Source organism: Drosophila sechellia, chromosome 3R, assembly GCF_004382195.2.
Source record: "Drosophila sechellia strain sech25 chromosome 3R, ASM438219v1, whole genome shotgun sequence".
NCBI classification, from domain to species: domain Eukaryota; kingdom Metazoa; phylum Arthropoda; class Insecta; order Diptera; family Drosophilidae; genus Drosophila; species Drosophila sechellia.
The window spans coordinates 5,267,382-5,284,353 of record NC_045952.1 but is presented as its reverse complement, the minus strand read 5'-3'; the positions used below and the strand labels follow the sequence as shown (position 1 = coordinate 5,284,353).

General features: G+C 39.8%; 1 protein-coding gene across 2 annotated transcripts in view; it reads right to left on the bottom strand.

The window, feature by feature from the left end:
- Positions 1 to 16,972, bottom strand: part of LOC6614114 (histone-lysine N-methyltransferase, H3 lysine-79 specific) — a 42,908-nt gene that overhangs the window by 8,747 nt on the left and 17,189 nt on the right. For both annotated transcript variants that reach the window (XM_032721976.1, XM_032721975.1), the window contains exons 3-5: positions 1,230 to 2,461; positions 413 to 996; positions 170 to 345 (exon numbers count right to left, since the gene is read on the bottom strand). In XM_032721976.1, coding sequence (XP_032577867.1) covers positions 170 to 345; positions 413 to 996; positions 1,230 to 1,508 — 1,039 coding nt within the window. In that variant the 5' untranslated portion in view covers positions 1,509 to 2,461. The remainder of the gene's footprint in view (positions 1 to 169; positions 346 to 412; positions 997 to 1,229; positions 2,462 to 16,972) is intronic.

The window sequence follows — 16,972 nt, the reverse complement described above, 5'->3', positions numbered from 1 at the left end:
ATAGATCAATTTTCTATCCCAAATGATTTATCAAGGAAAAAATCATGACAGCGATTGATTGATTGGGAATATTTCATGATGGCGAACATGACTGTTTTTGTGTGTGTTTGTGTTTGATTTCCGGTTAGTGCATCCTTCAACTCCGCCGCCCACTGTTTGCAGAACTTACCCACGCTCTCGTGATCGTTGCCGCCCTTAGTTTTCAGGCGCTGAAAGTATCGCTCCAATATGGTGCGATCGATCACATGCAGATAATACGAAACGGGCTTGCAGGTCCAGGAAACAGACCCCTTGAGGGGCGGAATTTCGCTGACGTGCATAATGGTGCCGATGTCACTGAGGTTTCTGCAAGAAATGAATTTGAGTGAGTATAAATGTATAAAAACAGTTGGTCATCTTAGTAACAACAAACCTGTCTGTGATCCGAAAGTTCAGCGGGCAAAACGACTTGGAGGACACGACCCGTGCTCCATCGCGAAGATCTGCGAACCGTTCCTTGAGCTGATGGTCCACAGTTGGCCCAAAGGCGAAATTATTTACAAAAACCAGCGTCGATGAGGTGATCTTTTCACGATGCTCATCGACCAGGAAGTCACCCTTTATCAGCTTGTATTCGCAAAAGCGTTTTCCAAACCATCCCATATACTGGCGAAAGATGACATCCATGCGTTCCGCATATCGCGCCGGCGTGTCGGCCTTCTCGATGCCGATGCAGGTTTTTAGGGGAAAGGATCCGGCCATCTGCAGGACCACCTGGCCCACTCCCGAGCCGAGATCGATAAACGTGTCCTCCTTGCTGACAGTGACGTGCTTAAGCATCTGCTGCACAAGCTCATAGCTCGTCTCGCCGTAAACCTCTGGCGAGAAGGGCTCGTACTGGTTGAGTTTATCCGGATCGAGTACAGCGGCATTGTAAACTAATTGCAATATGTGTCTTAGAAGGCTAGGGTGAGCGAACTTGTTCAGGCGCTCGGCGGGCAGTGAAGTTCCTTTTTCCTAAGAGCAAAGAAAACACATTAGGAACATATTGTATAATAATATTAGCTGGTATTTGTTGCAAAGAAAAATATCAAGAACTACAATAAATTATATCTTCAGACCGCACATTACATTATAATATTAATTTAAATCACAAAATATTTCAAATCCAGTGTCCTTTGCTTTGATTTCCAATTCATGACTATTTTCTTTTGCATTCCATACCATAATAACAATGTAAATCCACTCACCAATGCAACGATGCTGTCGACGGCCTTGTTGAAGCGATCGACCAGACCGGTCATAGTCTTATAGCAGGCAGTGTCAATTTGGTGGAGATTGGTTTCCTCGAAGGCCGATGACATCGATGGCAGTTCATCGCAGACGAACTTAATGGTGTCGATGATGTCGATGCCATTATCGTGCTTGTCCTGTCCGTGTCCGATCTGCAGGGGCCAGGCGAAGGAAATGACGTCGGAGGAGCCAGCGGGCGAGCGCAACACCAAGTCCTTGACTTGGGGTGTGGCCATATTTTTCCGCTTTCCTTAGCCTTAGCCAGCCTTTTTTTTTTATTATTTTTGTCTATTTTGTTGTGTTTTTGGTGTGCGTGACAAAGGGGCGAGATCGGCGTTGTTTTTGTGGGGGTTTTGGGTATTTGTCTAAAACAACGTCAGCTTTTTGTTGTTCTAGTTGCGATAGTGTCGTTTGAGATTTTGACGTTTGATGAGGAGTTTATGGGAGTCTATGATAGGTGCTAAACGATTTGATGATCAAAAATTGGCATAGGATTCGTGTTTCAGTAGCGTATATTGTGTAGAGGCGTTGGCGTTTTGTTTTACGGTTACGACTATGGTCTACGTTTATTTCAAGTGGTTTCTTCTTCTGTTGTCGTCAAATTTTGTGTCTTAGGAACAGTGGCAGCGTTGGGTTAACGTATTGGGCTAATAGAATAATATTATGCTTCAACTACTCTTGACGTTGCGTTTCGTGGCGTTACGTTGCGTTTGCTCTTAACGTTACTTTAACTGTTACTGCTGCTGCTGCTCTGCTTCCTTTGCGAAGGCTTCTCTTTCCGGTTCCGGTCCCTCTTCCTCTTCTCACTTCCGCTCTTCCTCCAGCAGCAGCGACAAAATACAAAAGTAACTGATGATAGTTGCGAAGTTTGATATTTTGCTGGATGTTAAGAAAACGATGCATTTTCTTCAGTTTTCGGGAACAACATTTTCCAAATGCTTTCCTTTCCCCCTACAGTTTCTGTTTCTGTATCGAATTCTTCCTGTTGCTGTTGCATTATAGATTCCCACCGTTCCGTTTCGATTCAGTGCGTTTCGTGGCGCACGCTCGTTGCCGAAAGCCGTTGCGCATATTGCACGCAACTCTGTCCAGTATTGGCAAGTGTTTCAGTGGAATCTGCTATCTTTACGCCTTTACAACACACGCGCCGTAAGTTATGTACAGTTTGAAAGTGTTTGTTAGTTTGAGTCTGTAACAAGAGAGAAAAGAAGAAAAGAGAATGGTAAAAACATAAATAAGCAACATAATCAAAACAAATTGCGAAAACAAAAATGCAAGGTCTGGAATTCGATGATTTGTATGGTTGGCGAGTATTTAAAATGCAGTTCAATGCCAAAGATTTCGATGGGTTCAAAATAGTTATACTGAGTTAAATTTACTAGACTACCTTATGGCATATGGTATATTAAGTTGTAATTATAGATAAGTATCCTTAGGCGACTTAATTGCTTTAATACTAATAGTGTGTTCACTGGTGTAGCTCTAAGGAGGCTAATTCCTTTTCGACTTTCGCAGTCCTTTAATTTAGGAAATGAATACATAAAGGTTAAACTTAAGGCTTGCAATATTATTGGGTTTCAATATCGGCTATGGTTTAGGAATTACTTTTCACAAGATTCAGAAATGTTTTAAAACATTGTTGGGCTTTAAAAGTAACTGAACACAATTCCCACACTGGAATTTGTTTGGCCTGTCACTGAGACATATCATCATTGATATGCAGCACCCATTTCCCTGTGAGTTTCGCTATATTTTTTGTGTTCAGGGTGGCTTTCGTTATATTTGTTTATTATGCTAATTAGTCATGCGAGGCACGTTTTAGGTATTTTTTTCATAAACTTTTTCACTTTGTATTTAATGCCATGCCATTCATTTCTGCTCCTTCTATTTTGGGTGGGCGTAGACACAAGTCAGCGGCAATGTGACTTCATTAGCATAAACAGCGTTGACGACAGCTTTCCGCGGAGTGTGGAGGGGGGTTGGGAAAAGCCAGCCGCGGAAAATCGATACCAACCCCCAAGGTCTGAGGCTCAAATTAAAGAATGACTGAAAATTACCGTCATTCGGATATTTTCTAATTAAAGCTGTGAAAATCACCGTTGCGGCGGCTTAGTTGCAGCTTTAAGCTTTAGTAAACCCATATAGAGGGGCAGATATCCAGTCTAGCGTTAACATTTTTGGCTAGACAAGCGCCACATTAAATTGAATGGGTTTTTGGCCTGCACTCACACTCGGACGATAGCTTTGGTTATATATATGTATATATTCTAGCTACGTCTGGCGGCAACTGCAAACAAAATTGCAGTACATTATGTAAACCAGTGTAGCTATGTACCATCGCTCGGTTGTTGTTTATGCATGCACGTGTGCGCAGGCAGCCAACCTACTCCCTACTCCCTACTCCCCACACTCCACTCCGGAGTATGTATCCATACATCCCGCGTGCGTATGTATCCGTATCTATATAAACATACGTGTACATACATACGTATCTGCAACCATGACAGCCCCAACAGACAGCCAGACAAAAGCTCCATGTGGCATCTGTCTCCTCGCCGATTTTCCACCCCTTTGGTAACTGCCCCACCTCAAAAGCCCACATCCATGGATACATCGCCCCACAGGTCGCCCATTTCGCCGGTCAAGCCGACAAACCACAACGTGAGCTGTAACAACAATTGCGACAGAGACAACGACGTCAACAATTTATTGTTAATCAATAACCGGGCAATGAATTTTATTTTCAGTATTTAAGCGCCATCCGGTCATTTGCAGTTTAAGAGAGATGTGCGCGTGGCAATGAAAAGTCGCAGAGGAGAGAGGAGAAAGTGATAAGGACGTGAAGAATCTGTTAGATCCTTGTAATAAATATTAATAGATAAAACAACAATCTAGTTTAAAAGAGTTAAGGATGTTCCCTCGAGTTCCTTCAGACACTAAAATATTGCAAGTAAATTAAATTTAAAAGTACCTAAAAGTTTACGTTACTAGCAGTATCTGAATAATACTTTTACTACTTAAAATAATAACCTGCTCTTGCCAATGACATCATGGTTAGTTAGAACTCCGTCATCTCTACTGTGCATAAAGTCCAGACCGAGGGTTGGCGATAATACAAAACATACCAATTTAACAGACATTGAACTTACGGTCTGCCGCCAAAAATATTCGTTGTCGATTGTTGGCAGCAACCGTAAATTACGAAAATCACAAAAGCATATTCATATTCATTAGGGGAAATTTCGCCCAGACGGCGAAGAACCCCATTCTATGTCCTATGTAGCATGCCTTTGGTCCTTTGGCTACTGTCCAGCCGCAATATATTTGCTAAATTTCTCATATTGCCAATGAAAACACATTGAAAACTTCATAACAAATGCGGTAAACAAGTTCATTAGTCATAGAAGTTGTAATATTAAAATATTCAAATCATATTCTGTTTCAATATCGATTTCAATGTTCATTTCAAAGTTGCACAGCTTATTAGGCAACACTGCGCTATTTATAACATGCTTTTCCATATTTTTCGCACGCCCGTGGAGGCGTGACACACATTTCACTTCACTAGGATACACAAACAAATACTGAGAAAAGTTGACACAATTTTATGGGACATCCAAGGGGATATGGCCATCAACATCGCGCTTTTAATCAACTTAAAACGCACACAATTCCAATCTGCCGTCTTTTTATATTCTACTTACATAAAAAGAAAAAATTGAATTCAACATTTAATTTTTTTTTTTAATGTGAGCTAGTTACTCATACTTTTTTGTATTTCTTTATGTTTATTTGGTCACATTTAAATATACCACATTAACTAGCTTAATTATGCCTCTAATTTTCATTTTTTTCTTTCTTTCTTTCTATGTAAAAGCAGACAACGCCCACGCGTTTCGTTACTATTATTATTCTCTTCTCTCTCTTTTTTTGCAATATTATTTTTATTTGCGTGTGTTTGCCTCGTTCGCCTTTCCTTTTTGTTTATTTTATGGCTCTGCCTGCCACGCTGTCTGCCTCGTTTTAGCTCGCCCCCACACAACTGCTGTGTTTGCTGATATCCCAAACTAAAATAATAAAACAAATTACCTATAAAATGCGAGCAGCAACCGTTCTCAAAATGAATATTTCGAGCGGCTGAGGGAGATTGCGATGGGGGATTGTGATTCTGATTGCGATTGTGTGTCAAGGTCAGCAATTGTGGCAAGCAATTAACAAACAAGTTAAACATTCCGGCACAGTTAGTTTTCTACATTTATTTATTATACGTTTAAACGTATTTATACCTTTTTCTAAATCTATTTTCGCTTGCACTTGTAATTGTTGTTGCCGTACGAAGGTCAAATTAGTTTACGCTTGGTAATTATTGCTAAAGCAATGCACAAAAAGTCAGTGAATATTTGTTACATATTCATTACTTTTGCATTGTATTTCCTGGTTGAAAGTGAAGCATTTTTACAACCACTAAAATCACCATCACATGAGGAATCTTTCATTGCCTGGCAAAACTTTGATTCATTTTTATTACTTCCAGCTGATAAGAGTGAATTAATTGTATAAAAGCGCAACTTGTGGCATGTGAGGCCATCAAATGCTGCTTCTATGCTCGCAAGCGAACAACAAAAACTGCTGATAAGATACGAAATTATTTGACCTACTTATAAATGCTTTTTATTAACAAATGCGAGTAAATACAGCTCGAAGCCATAACCATGTGACAAACCGCAGCAAAGGAAGTGCCATATTTGTTCTTTTTACTCCTGCAACTCAAAAACCAGACTGCAAGTCAAACACCTGCCACGAGGAATGAGCTGAAAAGACAAGGGATCTCCAGGGTACTTCAGTTTGGTACGTGCCACGGGGAATTCCCCTCTTTTCTTTTTTCTCGAGCTCCCCTTTTTGAGATCTGCTTGGAAGGTCATCAATCGCTATGTACATATATAATTTCTTGTCCTGCGGTTTCCTCTCCAGCAGCAGCTGCATCTGCAGCCACATGGCGAACGGGGAAGTTCAGAGCTTTTGACACGAGAACGCAGCGCAAACATGTGCAAGATATTTACGTAGCCACTTGCCAGAGATGCCAGCAAGCACTGTAATTAAATTTACATAGAGTGAGGTGGAGATATCTATATTAAGCTGTCGATAAACGGGAAATAGTGTTGAAAAGGGTCGAACATATGTATCACATATGGTATGCTATGTACCTGTCATAACTAATGTCTGGTTATAAAGTTAAAAGTATAGTTACATTTTTGCAGCAATTTGTGAAACTCTTAAGTAATGCTATTTGGACCGTATAAAAATCAGCTGCTGGCAGCAAACTGAAAGAGCCAGTCAAGAACCTTTAAACTCCCTCTTCGCACCGTTGCCAAACTTCACCCAAATACACACCATTAACGCATTTTGGAGTTGCCACACCCAGAACTTGAAATGCACAAAAAAAATCCCAAGAAACCAAAGATAAAAAAAAAGTGGGAGCAACTGCGACCCCACCCACAAAAGTTGTTTGCTCCGCCTGCCAGCAAAGGTGAACAAAAGTTCAAAGGAAGAGCACAAATTAGACAAGAGCTCTGGCAGTAATCGATTTTGAATTACCATAAAGCACTTGTCGGAGAAAACTTGCCCAAAAAACGAAAACAAAGCCCTCACATACTTTCGACCTTAAATGATTTTAAAGCGCAGCTATAAAAATGAGAAGCAGAAAGTTGAACGAGGAGGTGCTAGAATTGGGCTCAGACCCAACCATAAGTCATTTCGACCCGACTTTTCCATTCTTTGCGGGTGGTTGGGTCGGAAAAACCATCACCAGTGCCCAAATATCATCCCCAAGCGCTCGGAAAATGTGGAAAATGCCAAAAGCCATGACTAAAGGGAATGAAAAGGCAAAGGTAATGATGAAAAATAACTAAACTAAACTTAGGCATGGGCTGTAGAAATCCGAACCTATAAAATATGCTGTGATGTGGGAGAACTTGTGTGCCGAACTTTGAGTTCAAAAAATACGTAAAGAGCCGTTGAAAAGTTAACCCATTAAAGACACATTAACACAAAACTAGGCTGTTCTGCGAACAAATATGTTATTGATGACTTTTTTTGAGGAATTTGTTGGTTTGGACTTTACAAAATCCATAATACTATCGCCATTTTGAGAGAACTAGCTTATATTTATTTGAATAAAGTATTTAACATATATTTATATTGTAAAATAATTAAGGATTGTATAAAATTTAGACCTAATAACTTGTATCTCCTTTCTTTAATCCCTATATTAGCTTTGATATCAATAATTTCACTTTTCATCTAGTTCGGAGATTGCCGACATGATCCCCGCGGATTGGCCCCTTAAATAATGATTTTACTCTTAGTTTAATCAACAATGTTCGCAAGACACAGATTAGCCTCGAGCTAAATTGCGCTTAGAAATTTCATATTCAAGCATGTACTTTTCTTTGATAGGAAGAGGCATCCTCTCCTTGAGGCTTAATATCAGCTAATAACAATGGGTAATTTCAAGATGATTCGACTAGAAGGCACAGCAAAAGAGTATTAGTTCATACTTTATGGAAATGGTTTGCCCTGCAATTTTAATACTATTAAAATTAAATATATAATATATATAATATATAAATAAATAATAATAACTAAGTGAGCAAATTATGTTTCTATATGCTTATGATGAGACCCATATCAAAAACAGTTTGAGTTATACAAAGGAAGTGCATATCTGATTAGCAATAATATTATGGCTAAGACAAGAATTCTTTCCTTTTTATGATTAATTAAATTAATAATTACTTGATTTGACCATACACAAATGTCGCTTACTGTCACCAGAATAAAATATTTTAATCGATTTTAGATTGTTAGCTATATTTTTTGACTTATTCTCTAATTAGGTGTATCTAGCTAATAGAGATTAATGACTTCCTCTGATTAATAAAATTAACTCATAAGACTCAATTAACTAAATTAAATTACATTTTAAGTGGCAGTTGCCTTTGGAAGGGCATGCAAGTAGAGGCAGTCTGGAATGCGGGTGGTTTGAGTTCGCATTGGGCAGAAGAGTAAGTGGAACTGATGACGGGATGGTGCCGCTCTTGGTGGTCATGGGGCGGTTTATTAACACAGACGACTAGTCGACGTCTTTTATGCTCTGGCTTCTGCTTCTGTTTATGGCTATGGTTCTCTCCTCGACCTCCCGACCTCTCGACGTCCATTCTTCGCCATCGAGAACGTCATCATCGTGTTTATTTTTGCGCACAGGGTTGCTCTGCTGGCGATTCTCTGATTCTCGTTCCCATTCCGATTGCGCGGTAGGTGGAAATTGGTAGAGCCTGCCACTCGTTTGGCATTAATTGCTTTATCGATTTTTTTGCGAGCGTTTCCCCCAAAGCAAACACCGCACCCACCAACTCAACCAATCAACCACCAACAACCCACCCACCCCTTCTTGTTGTTGTTTTTGGCACAAGGACGTGGAAAATAAAACAAAGCTGGCGAGCTCTCTCTTTCGCACTCTAGCTCTAGAATGCTAGGAAGAGCACTGGAAAAAGATGGATGGAAAGGGGCGACGGCGGAGGAGGCAGAAAGAAAAGGCAGTGGAAAACATGGAAAGAAAATGCACTCGCTGAATGCCGCTTTGGCGAAATAAAAGCGGAAAAAATGCACCTGCCGCAATTTTCAAAAGGTTCGCAAACAACATGGAGAGGGAGAGAAGCGGAATAAAAGCCTCGGAGAGGGCAAATGTAGGCCAACCCATTTCCCGCCCACTCGGAAAAACCAAAACAGCGACAGAGTTGCCATCCCAGAGCAGCAAAAAAACACACAGAAATGCATGGAAAATGCAAAATGAGTTCAACGCCGGTAGAGCAATAACAGCTACAGCTGCAGACCGCCAGGCGGCGCCTCAACAAAAACTTCTCGGTTAATTCACAAAAAAAAAAATAAGCCAGCGGAGCAGGAAAGTATAAAAAATAAAATTGCAGTAAAAGTGTGTGCAAGCCAAAGCCCCAGAAAACGAGGTCAACTATTTCTGCAAGTGGAAGGGGGCGAGGGGCACGCGAAATTGTGGGCGGGAGTGGGCGGCAGTCGTTTGCATTTGTTTCAATTGCGTGCTTAGTTAGTAGGTTATGTTAATGTAAATTTGCATAATTACGAACTCCATACCAAACCCAACACACAGCACAAAGTAAATATCAATATTTCCCTCCTTAAATTAAGCAGTCGACTTAGTTTAAAGTTAAAGCCAACAAAAATAAATGTAGGTCATGAAATAATTTAGTTTAATTGTAAACTGAAATTATAGTCAAAAACATAAAAATGTCAGAACTGTATTTTAAAAGAAAAATTGTTTAATAAACACTGTTTTGTAGTGCTTTAAACTATAACGTTATTGGACAAAAACTTTACTCAACTTCAACTTTAGTTATTTTCAACATTTTATTAGGAGGGCAAGTATGAGAAGAATTTATTTTTTGATGATCATATCAAATTTTGACTAAAGATTCCATTTTTTTCAATTCACTTGGAAAATAGTCAATAATACCTATACCAATAAGTAATTCCCGTTTGTTTACAAAATATATTTATAATGTAATTTAACTATTTTTGCTGCATTTAAACATTCAAAGCATCAAAGTGAAATGTGGCAACAGCGCTGCGTAGGAGGAAACAACTGGAAATGGGTCAGTAATTAAAACTCATCGCCTGCAGGCTTCAATTGTTAAAAGCTATAAAAACGCAAAAAGAAATGTCCACCTAATATGTCGAGGGAGAACGAGATAGGGATGTGAATTAGACATAACTGGAACAGGAAAAAATATATATGAAATCAAAGCAAAGGAGAAAAACTAACTAATTGAAAACTGCACGAATGCTGGAGGGCTTTAAAGTTAAAGAGCAATTCTCGTGCTTTGTTTACTGAAAAACAGTGTTTCACACGTGTGCTTGAACATTCAAAAGTGAAATAGATTTGTTTGATGCACTAGTTATGTTTTATATAGCTCAACAAATTCAATTGAAATTCGTGTGGTTCCATAAAAAAGTGTAAACGATAGCATTGTTTTTTTTTTTAACATATGAAAGGAAAGGTCCAATGCTCGTAACACAAATAACAATATATATAGTCTCCATCAAAGCGAAACGCAAACCCAAAAGCAACCGTTGGGCCCAATAACATTACTAAAACATGTTGAAAATACAATAGGGAACTCAAAGGAAATTGCAGCACGCCTTAAATAAATAAGAGAAAAGCCTGTCTAAATTACAGACTTAAAAGAAAATAATGTAGAGCGAAATAACGACGTGAGGCAGAAACGACAAAAAAAAAACAACAATAAAAAGTATAAGAAAAGAAAACCAACAACCCAACCCAAATCAAAAGAACAGCGACAATATACACACCCCCAGATGGAGGACAACAAAATCAAAAGGGCCAACGGGCAGAGTTGAATGAAAACCCAAGAATAGAAAGCGATGTTGCCAATTTTCTCTATTCCAAGCGCAGACAGGGTTGCCCTGCCACTTTCAGAAGCTCAAACGACCGATAAAAACAGAGCAAACGACGGAGCTAAAGTATATAAAACAAAATAGAAATTGAAACATCCTTCCTGGGTAGCGTTTGTCAGGTCGGTGGTTGCCCAAACTACTGATGAAATTTATATGGGAAAAGCCGAACAATGCTGACCCACGGGGTGGCTGAGCGGCGTGCGGTGCGGGGTTTTCCCAAGGAGCGGCAGGAGTGCAACAATTTTCCATGGTGTGTGTAGCAGAAGAACCTGCCACAAGGGTTGCCAGCCAGGAATGACAGCGACTCCGCTGTTGTCCCCAAGGGGATGGTTGAGGTGCAATGCTTTAATGCCAGTGCAGAGAGAAAAGTGTAAATATTCATTATCCTGCGAGTATTTGTATCTTTAAATAACAAGAAATTAAGCGATCACTAAAAAAGGAACTACTGTTACGTTAAATTCAACAGAATTCTTAAATTTTTAAAATAATATCGATGATTTTACGCTGCTGCTTTGTTCTCTGTGCACGGATGTGGAAGGAGTGCGACGAGTATTTCCGGATAAGTAGCAAAAGCGCCGTAATAAAATCTGTCTAACATTGTTGGGTGGTTCGGGTTGAGTTAGAGCGTGAATTCTGTACTCAGGGTTTGTGCTATGGAACCTCCTGATGGTCTGGAGTTCCACTTGGTGGGTCGCGAAGTGGGTGGATGGGTGGTGTGACAGCGCTCTTGAAACATTTTCTGTTGTTGCTGCCTGGTGACAGAGCAAAATAAATGTGTGTAAAGAAAAGGGGCTGGTGTTTCCGGGAGGAACGTCAGATGAAATATGGTAAAAAATGTAAATTGAAAAAAATTTGTTGTTTGAGGTTGAGGCTGAAAATTTATGGTTAAACGCCAGAGAAAGAGCCATAAACTAAAGTAAAAGAAATGTTCGCTGAGAAAAAAAAAATAGAGGAAGGCTAGGTACAAAGTAAGTTGAGAAAAGCGATTTAATTTCATGAATTATGGCTAGCACACACAGCTATTGGATGGGAAGCTGCAAGCCGAGATGAGTTACGATAGGTAAAACGAAAGCATAGTGTAGAAAGTATTAAGGCAAGTGAAGCTGTAACTAAACTTCCTACTGAAATTTGGCAACTCTTAGAGGCAGTATATTGATATTAATCAGAAGTTTCAACCCAGGTAAGATGAAATATTGCATACGATTAAACAGTAAAAAGAGGCTTCTTAATAATGCAAGTCTCATATAAGTCAGATTTTTTGTTTTAGTTGAATTTAATTATTTAATATATTTTTATGCATTCTTATACCATATTCACACCAACAGAAAAAAAAGGAAAATAATTTGTTTGCAACCCATTTGTGTTTGCATTTCGCCCAAAAGGAAACATTAAAATAAACATACAGCAGAGCAGACGTTGACAGTTTCAGTTCATTGAACCGAACTTAATTAAAAATCAAGTTGAAGGTCGACCTCTCGACTCACAGTGTGTGTGTATATGAGCACAAAGAAAATATGCCGACTTGTTTATGTATTTAATTTGAATACAAAACGTTTTCAGCCATACGCGATCAACAAAAGTACGTTTTACGCAAAAAAGAAACTGGTAATTCGGCAAAGGTCAGTGAACATATTTAACAATAATAATAATGAAAACAAAAAACAGACACAACAAGTGAAGCCCCATGTAAGACGGAGAGGAAAGCATGGAGGAAGGGGGGGAGGGGCCTATCATTCCGATCATGATTATTTCTGAGCAATGTCTCATGGAAAACCTGTTTTAATTGAAGCCAAGATTCGGTGGCTGGCTGCTGCCTGAAGTTTGGCAACAGCGCTCACGCAACTAACGAAAAATGTAAAGCAAACAAACAAAGCAGTTGGCAGCTCTGCACCGCCAGCGGCAGAACTCCAATCAGAATTTCAAACATTTTAATATGAAAAACGTGAAAACAAAAGGAGGAAGAACGTCAGACAGGAACGATTGGGAAGTGAAACGACAACAGCAGCACAAAAATATCTGCAGCTGCTTGAGAGACTACAATTGTGGTCAGAACAATAACACAGATAGCCAGGTGTAACATGAATCGAAGGTATCTGTCTTTATGTAATAAATATGGCAAAGTGCAATCAAGGTGTATTTTATCTTGATATTTATTTCTAAGGGGTATTTATAAGCATTAATTGCTCGCATTTGTATTTGCTACAATAGTTTTATCCTGAATAAAACATAGTACGGTTTCAAATAAAATCAAAGTATGTTAGTAATAACTGATTAGATCGAAGTTGCAGGTTAAAAGGCTTTTAAAACCTTAAAGATACAAATAAATAATTTCTGTACTACATTTTGTTGAGACAGAGTAAGGGATCTATTATAGTAACCAGTGCTGTGAGGAGATGTGCGTTGATAGCCCGCAGCATTAGATCGCCGCTTACACGGTGGGTTTCCGATAGTGTGAACGAGTTGAGTTTGTGTTCGTGACAGGTGTTCGTTCGTGCGTGCCTGTAAATGTATCTGTATATTTATTTGTATCTGCGGCTGTGCTGGTGCTTGCACTGGCGTTGGTGTCCGTGAGTGCGCAGACTACGTAATAGCAGCATAACTGCATCGAGTGATAGTCACGTACCACACACCTCACAGTGGGGCCCGAAAAAAAGCGACTCACAAAACCAAAACAAACCACACCGAACAAAGCCCAACGCAGGTGTTCATTTCATTTCATGCGCAGAGCGAGGGAGAAGATGGAGAGCATCTCAATTTCAATGCAATTCACTGCATGCGCTGCTAACAAGTGTCACGTTAAATAAGGAAATGACAACAAGTTCTACTTGTCGTCTACTTTTGTTGACGCTGCCTCGATTATGCAATGCATTTCGCCTTGGTGTTTCTCTATCGCTACGACAACCTATAATTTATAACCACTTTACGGTTTCAACTCTGGCAGCGGGAACTTAAAGGTCATTGCTTAAAGTATTTGGCATTAGCGTCGCTGAAGTGTGCGTGCTTGCCTTAAGGCTACGTTAATTTCAGCTTTGAACTTGCAACTTCAGCGGAATTTGGTTATTAACTTGGGCTTGTTCAGCTCCCCGCTGGTTAGAAGACTTCGCATGAGCTAATCGCAGTGGCTTAGTGCCCCTGGCAACTAGTTATAACTCATATTACAAGGTCTCGCCCGTTTCTTTTGCCCAATTGCTTTAACAATTTGTATGCTGAAGTTCTTGAGAGTAACAAAACTGCATATTTACTGTAAAAACTGATAAACATTTAATTGTTACTTTTATGTTTTAACTTACAAAAAATGGGTACAAAAAATGTATCTAGTATTTAGCCATTTAGCTTGAACTTGGACTTCCATTAGCACGTTCCTCGCAACGTTCACAGGTCGCCCTGGATAATGGGCTCATATCTCGCGGATTTTTAAAGCCCTACGACTTCGCAGTCCCATTCGGATTTGGCCTTAAAGGCTGCCCCACACACCCAAACAAAGTGGAATCCGCCATCTCTTTCCGCCCTACTCTTTTCGTCTCCTTCGCCGTCTGCGTTTTGTGGGTTTGTTGGCTTTGCCTATTCAGTGTGTTGGTGTTGTTGAAGTTGCTGTCGGTGCAGGAAACGTGTTTTTTTTCAGACGACCAAAAGGCGACGCGGCCTATACATAGCCCACCAGAACAGCAAAACAACAGCGAACGCAGCAACAACATCTAGCGACTGACAAACCTGCAATACATTTCATGCCCTTAGGCTAAATACGTCGCCCTGTGTTTGTTGCTCATCGCCAGTGTTCTCTGTACGAACATCCCTCTTCATACTTCGCTGTCCCGTTCTCTGGCAACATTGTTGTTGTCGCCGCTGCTTGGCCAACGACCTTTATCACGCTCACACACACACACCACAACCGCTCCTATAGGGCTGCTCTTCTTCTGCTGCTGCTGCTCACTCGCTCACTCATTTTAAGAGCCCAACGAACTACAGTGCGACTTCGGTGATTGGAGCTTCTTCGGGAATTAATTAACATGAACCATTTTAGTTAAAATACAACTTATATTGTTCTATTCATTCGCTAGCTTGTATGGAATTAAACTCAAACCAGCGATTAAACTCAGATGGAGCGATTGATTAGATGCACGATACTTTTGTATTAAATACTTTAATACAAGTTCTAGTTAAATCGAGTTTGGCTCAAACATCTCATTTTGAAATGACTAGAAGTGAAATGTATTCTATTGTCATAAATAACAGAGAACTGCATGGATTATAAATTGTGTGGAAGACATATCCAGGTACGACTGTAACTCCAGCTCAGTCAGACGATTTTGGCCTTTTCTCGGCTCTGTTTTCTCTCGCCTCGTCCGCTTTTTGCTCAGGGTTGCTGCCTCGCCTTCTTCGCTCGTTTGGTGCGTGACTTGCCTGCCGCCCCTGTGCGTCCACGCCCCTCGCGCCACCGTTGACCCCCTACGCCCCCGCCCGACTATGTGGAGCGTCGTCTGCAATTTAATAATTTCGAGTTGGAGTCTCATTTGAGCCTTTTTCTCCGCACTCACAAACACACGCTTAGCAACAACCTGTCTGGCACACTCGTGTTTGGTTTGACATTTTTTTTGTGCGCCTCGCTTGCTTCAATTTTTTCTGGTTTTATTTATGTATATTTTTCCTCTCGCCTTGGCATGTTTTCCAATTAAAGTGCAAGCGGCGGTGGCAAATTTTCAGTTTCCTCAAACGCCATCTCTTTCGCACGCGCAAGTCACCTGTCCACGCGAGCATGTATGTGTTTGTGTGTGTGTGTTGTAATAGCCGCATACAATTTACCGTTATATGCCGGCGTAATAACTTACAATAGCAGCAACAACGAATGACAGACATCAGTTGTTGTTTCTGTTATAATTTTTAGTATGCCCATTTCGCGTCTTTTTTTCATCAGAATTCTTCGTGAGCGATTTTTATCGCATTTTGCACGCACACACGAAAGCCAACGTGGCGCCATCTACTGGGGCGAAAAATAAAAATGCAATTTTTATATACGCATTAGCATCGGTTTTATTTTTGTGTACTCGTTCGTTGCTCTTTTATTCCACCTGAACTTGGTACCGCTTTCGTGAATCACGCGCCGCTTTAAAAAGCAGGTCAACCGCTCCTTCCATCTCGCTTCCCCTAAATGTATGTATGAGACAAAAAGAGTCAGCTAAAAAAAAAAATAATAATAAAATTGCCATGCAAAGAGAACGAACGCGCCATAAACATGCCAAGTTTATTTGACACAGATTTTATTTATTTGTTAAATGAGTATAAATATTCACTGACGTCGAGTCTACAATGTTTTCCATGATCAAATTAATTATTACTTATGGGGAAATATACAAAATAAGCATATGAAATATTACATTTATACATTCAACTTCTAGTTTTGCAAAACATAAGTTGGATTTAACTCGTCATTTCAGGCATGGACAATTTTTAAAAAATTAAAAATTATTAGAAATTTCTAATACTCATTACAATCCATTGCGTTTGATTTTGCTAAATACAATGAAAGTAGAAGCAAAAACCAACCGTGAACCACAAAAAAGTTGCACAGTGGTTGCAAATATGTGCAAATGAAAAGTAAGTAATTAACTCGCTGGTCCCTCTAATTGTATAGCCAAGTTCTATTGAACTGAATCCCCTTCTCATCGCTTGAGTAATTCACGGTACTTGTTATTGAAAAGGGGGCAATCCATCCCATTAATCGATGGTGCAGGTATTATTATTATATCTGCTGTCATTAAAATACTCGAAGGGAAACGCCTGTCACAATTTAAACTGATTCCATATGCAAATCGAGGGAAATATCAAACCAGCGACTTCTGCGGGGAAGAACTTTATAGTTTATTCATTCGATATGGATTACTTGATTGATGGTTTGGTATGATGATATCTAGAGGCGGAACACGAAAGATATTTGATCACATTTTTTGTTATTCCTAACTTAAAACGAGAATAAAAACCGTGTTTTTATAATAGATCATAAATCAATTACCCTTTTTGTTGAAGTACGTGAAAATGCAAATGCATTGGGTTCCGGGATTATAACGATTTTTACTTAATTTGTAATTTGATTTTCCCCTTTAGACCTGACCTACACCTACCTCTCTACATCTCTTTTATATCTGACCCTTCGCTGTCTCTTTCCCCCTTGATAACAGAGTGGCTCGGCGGATATTAC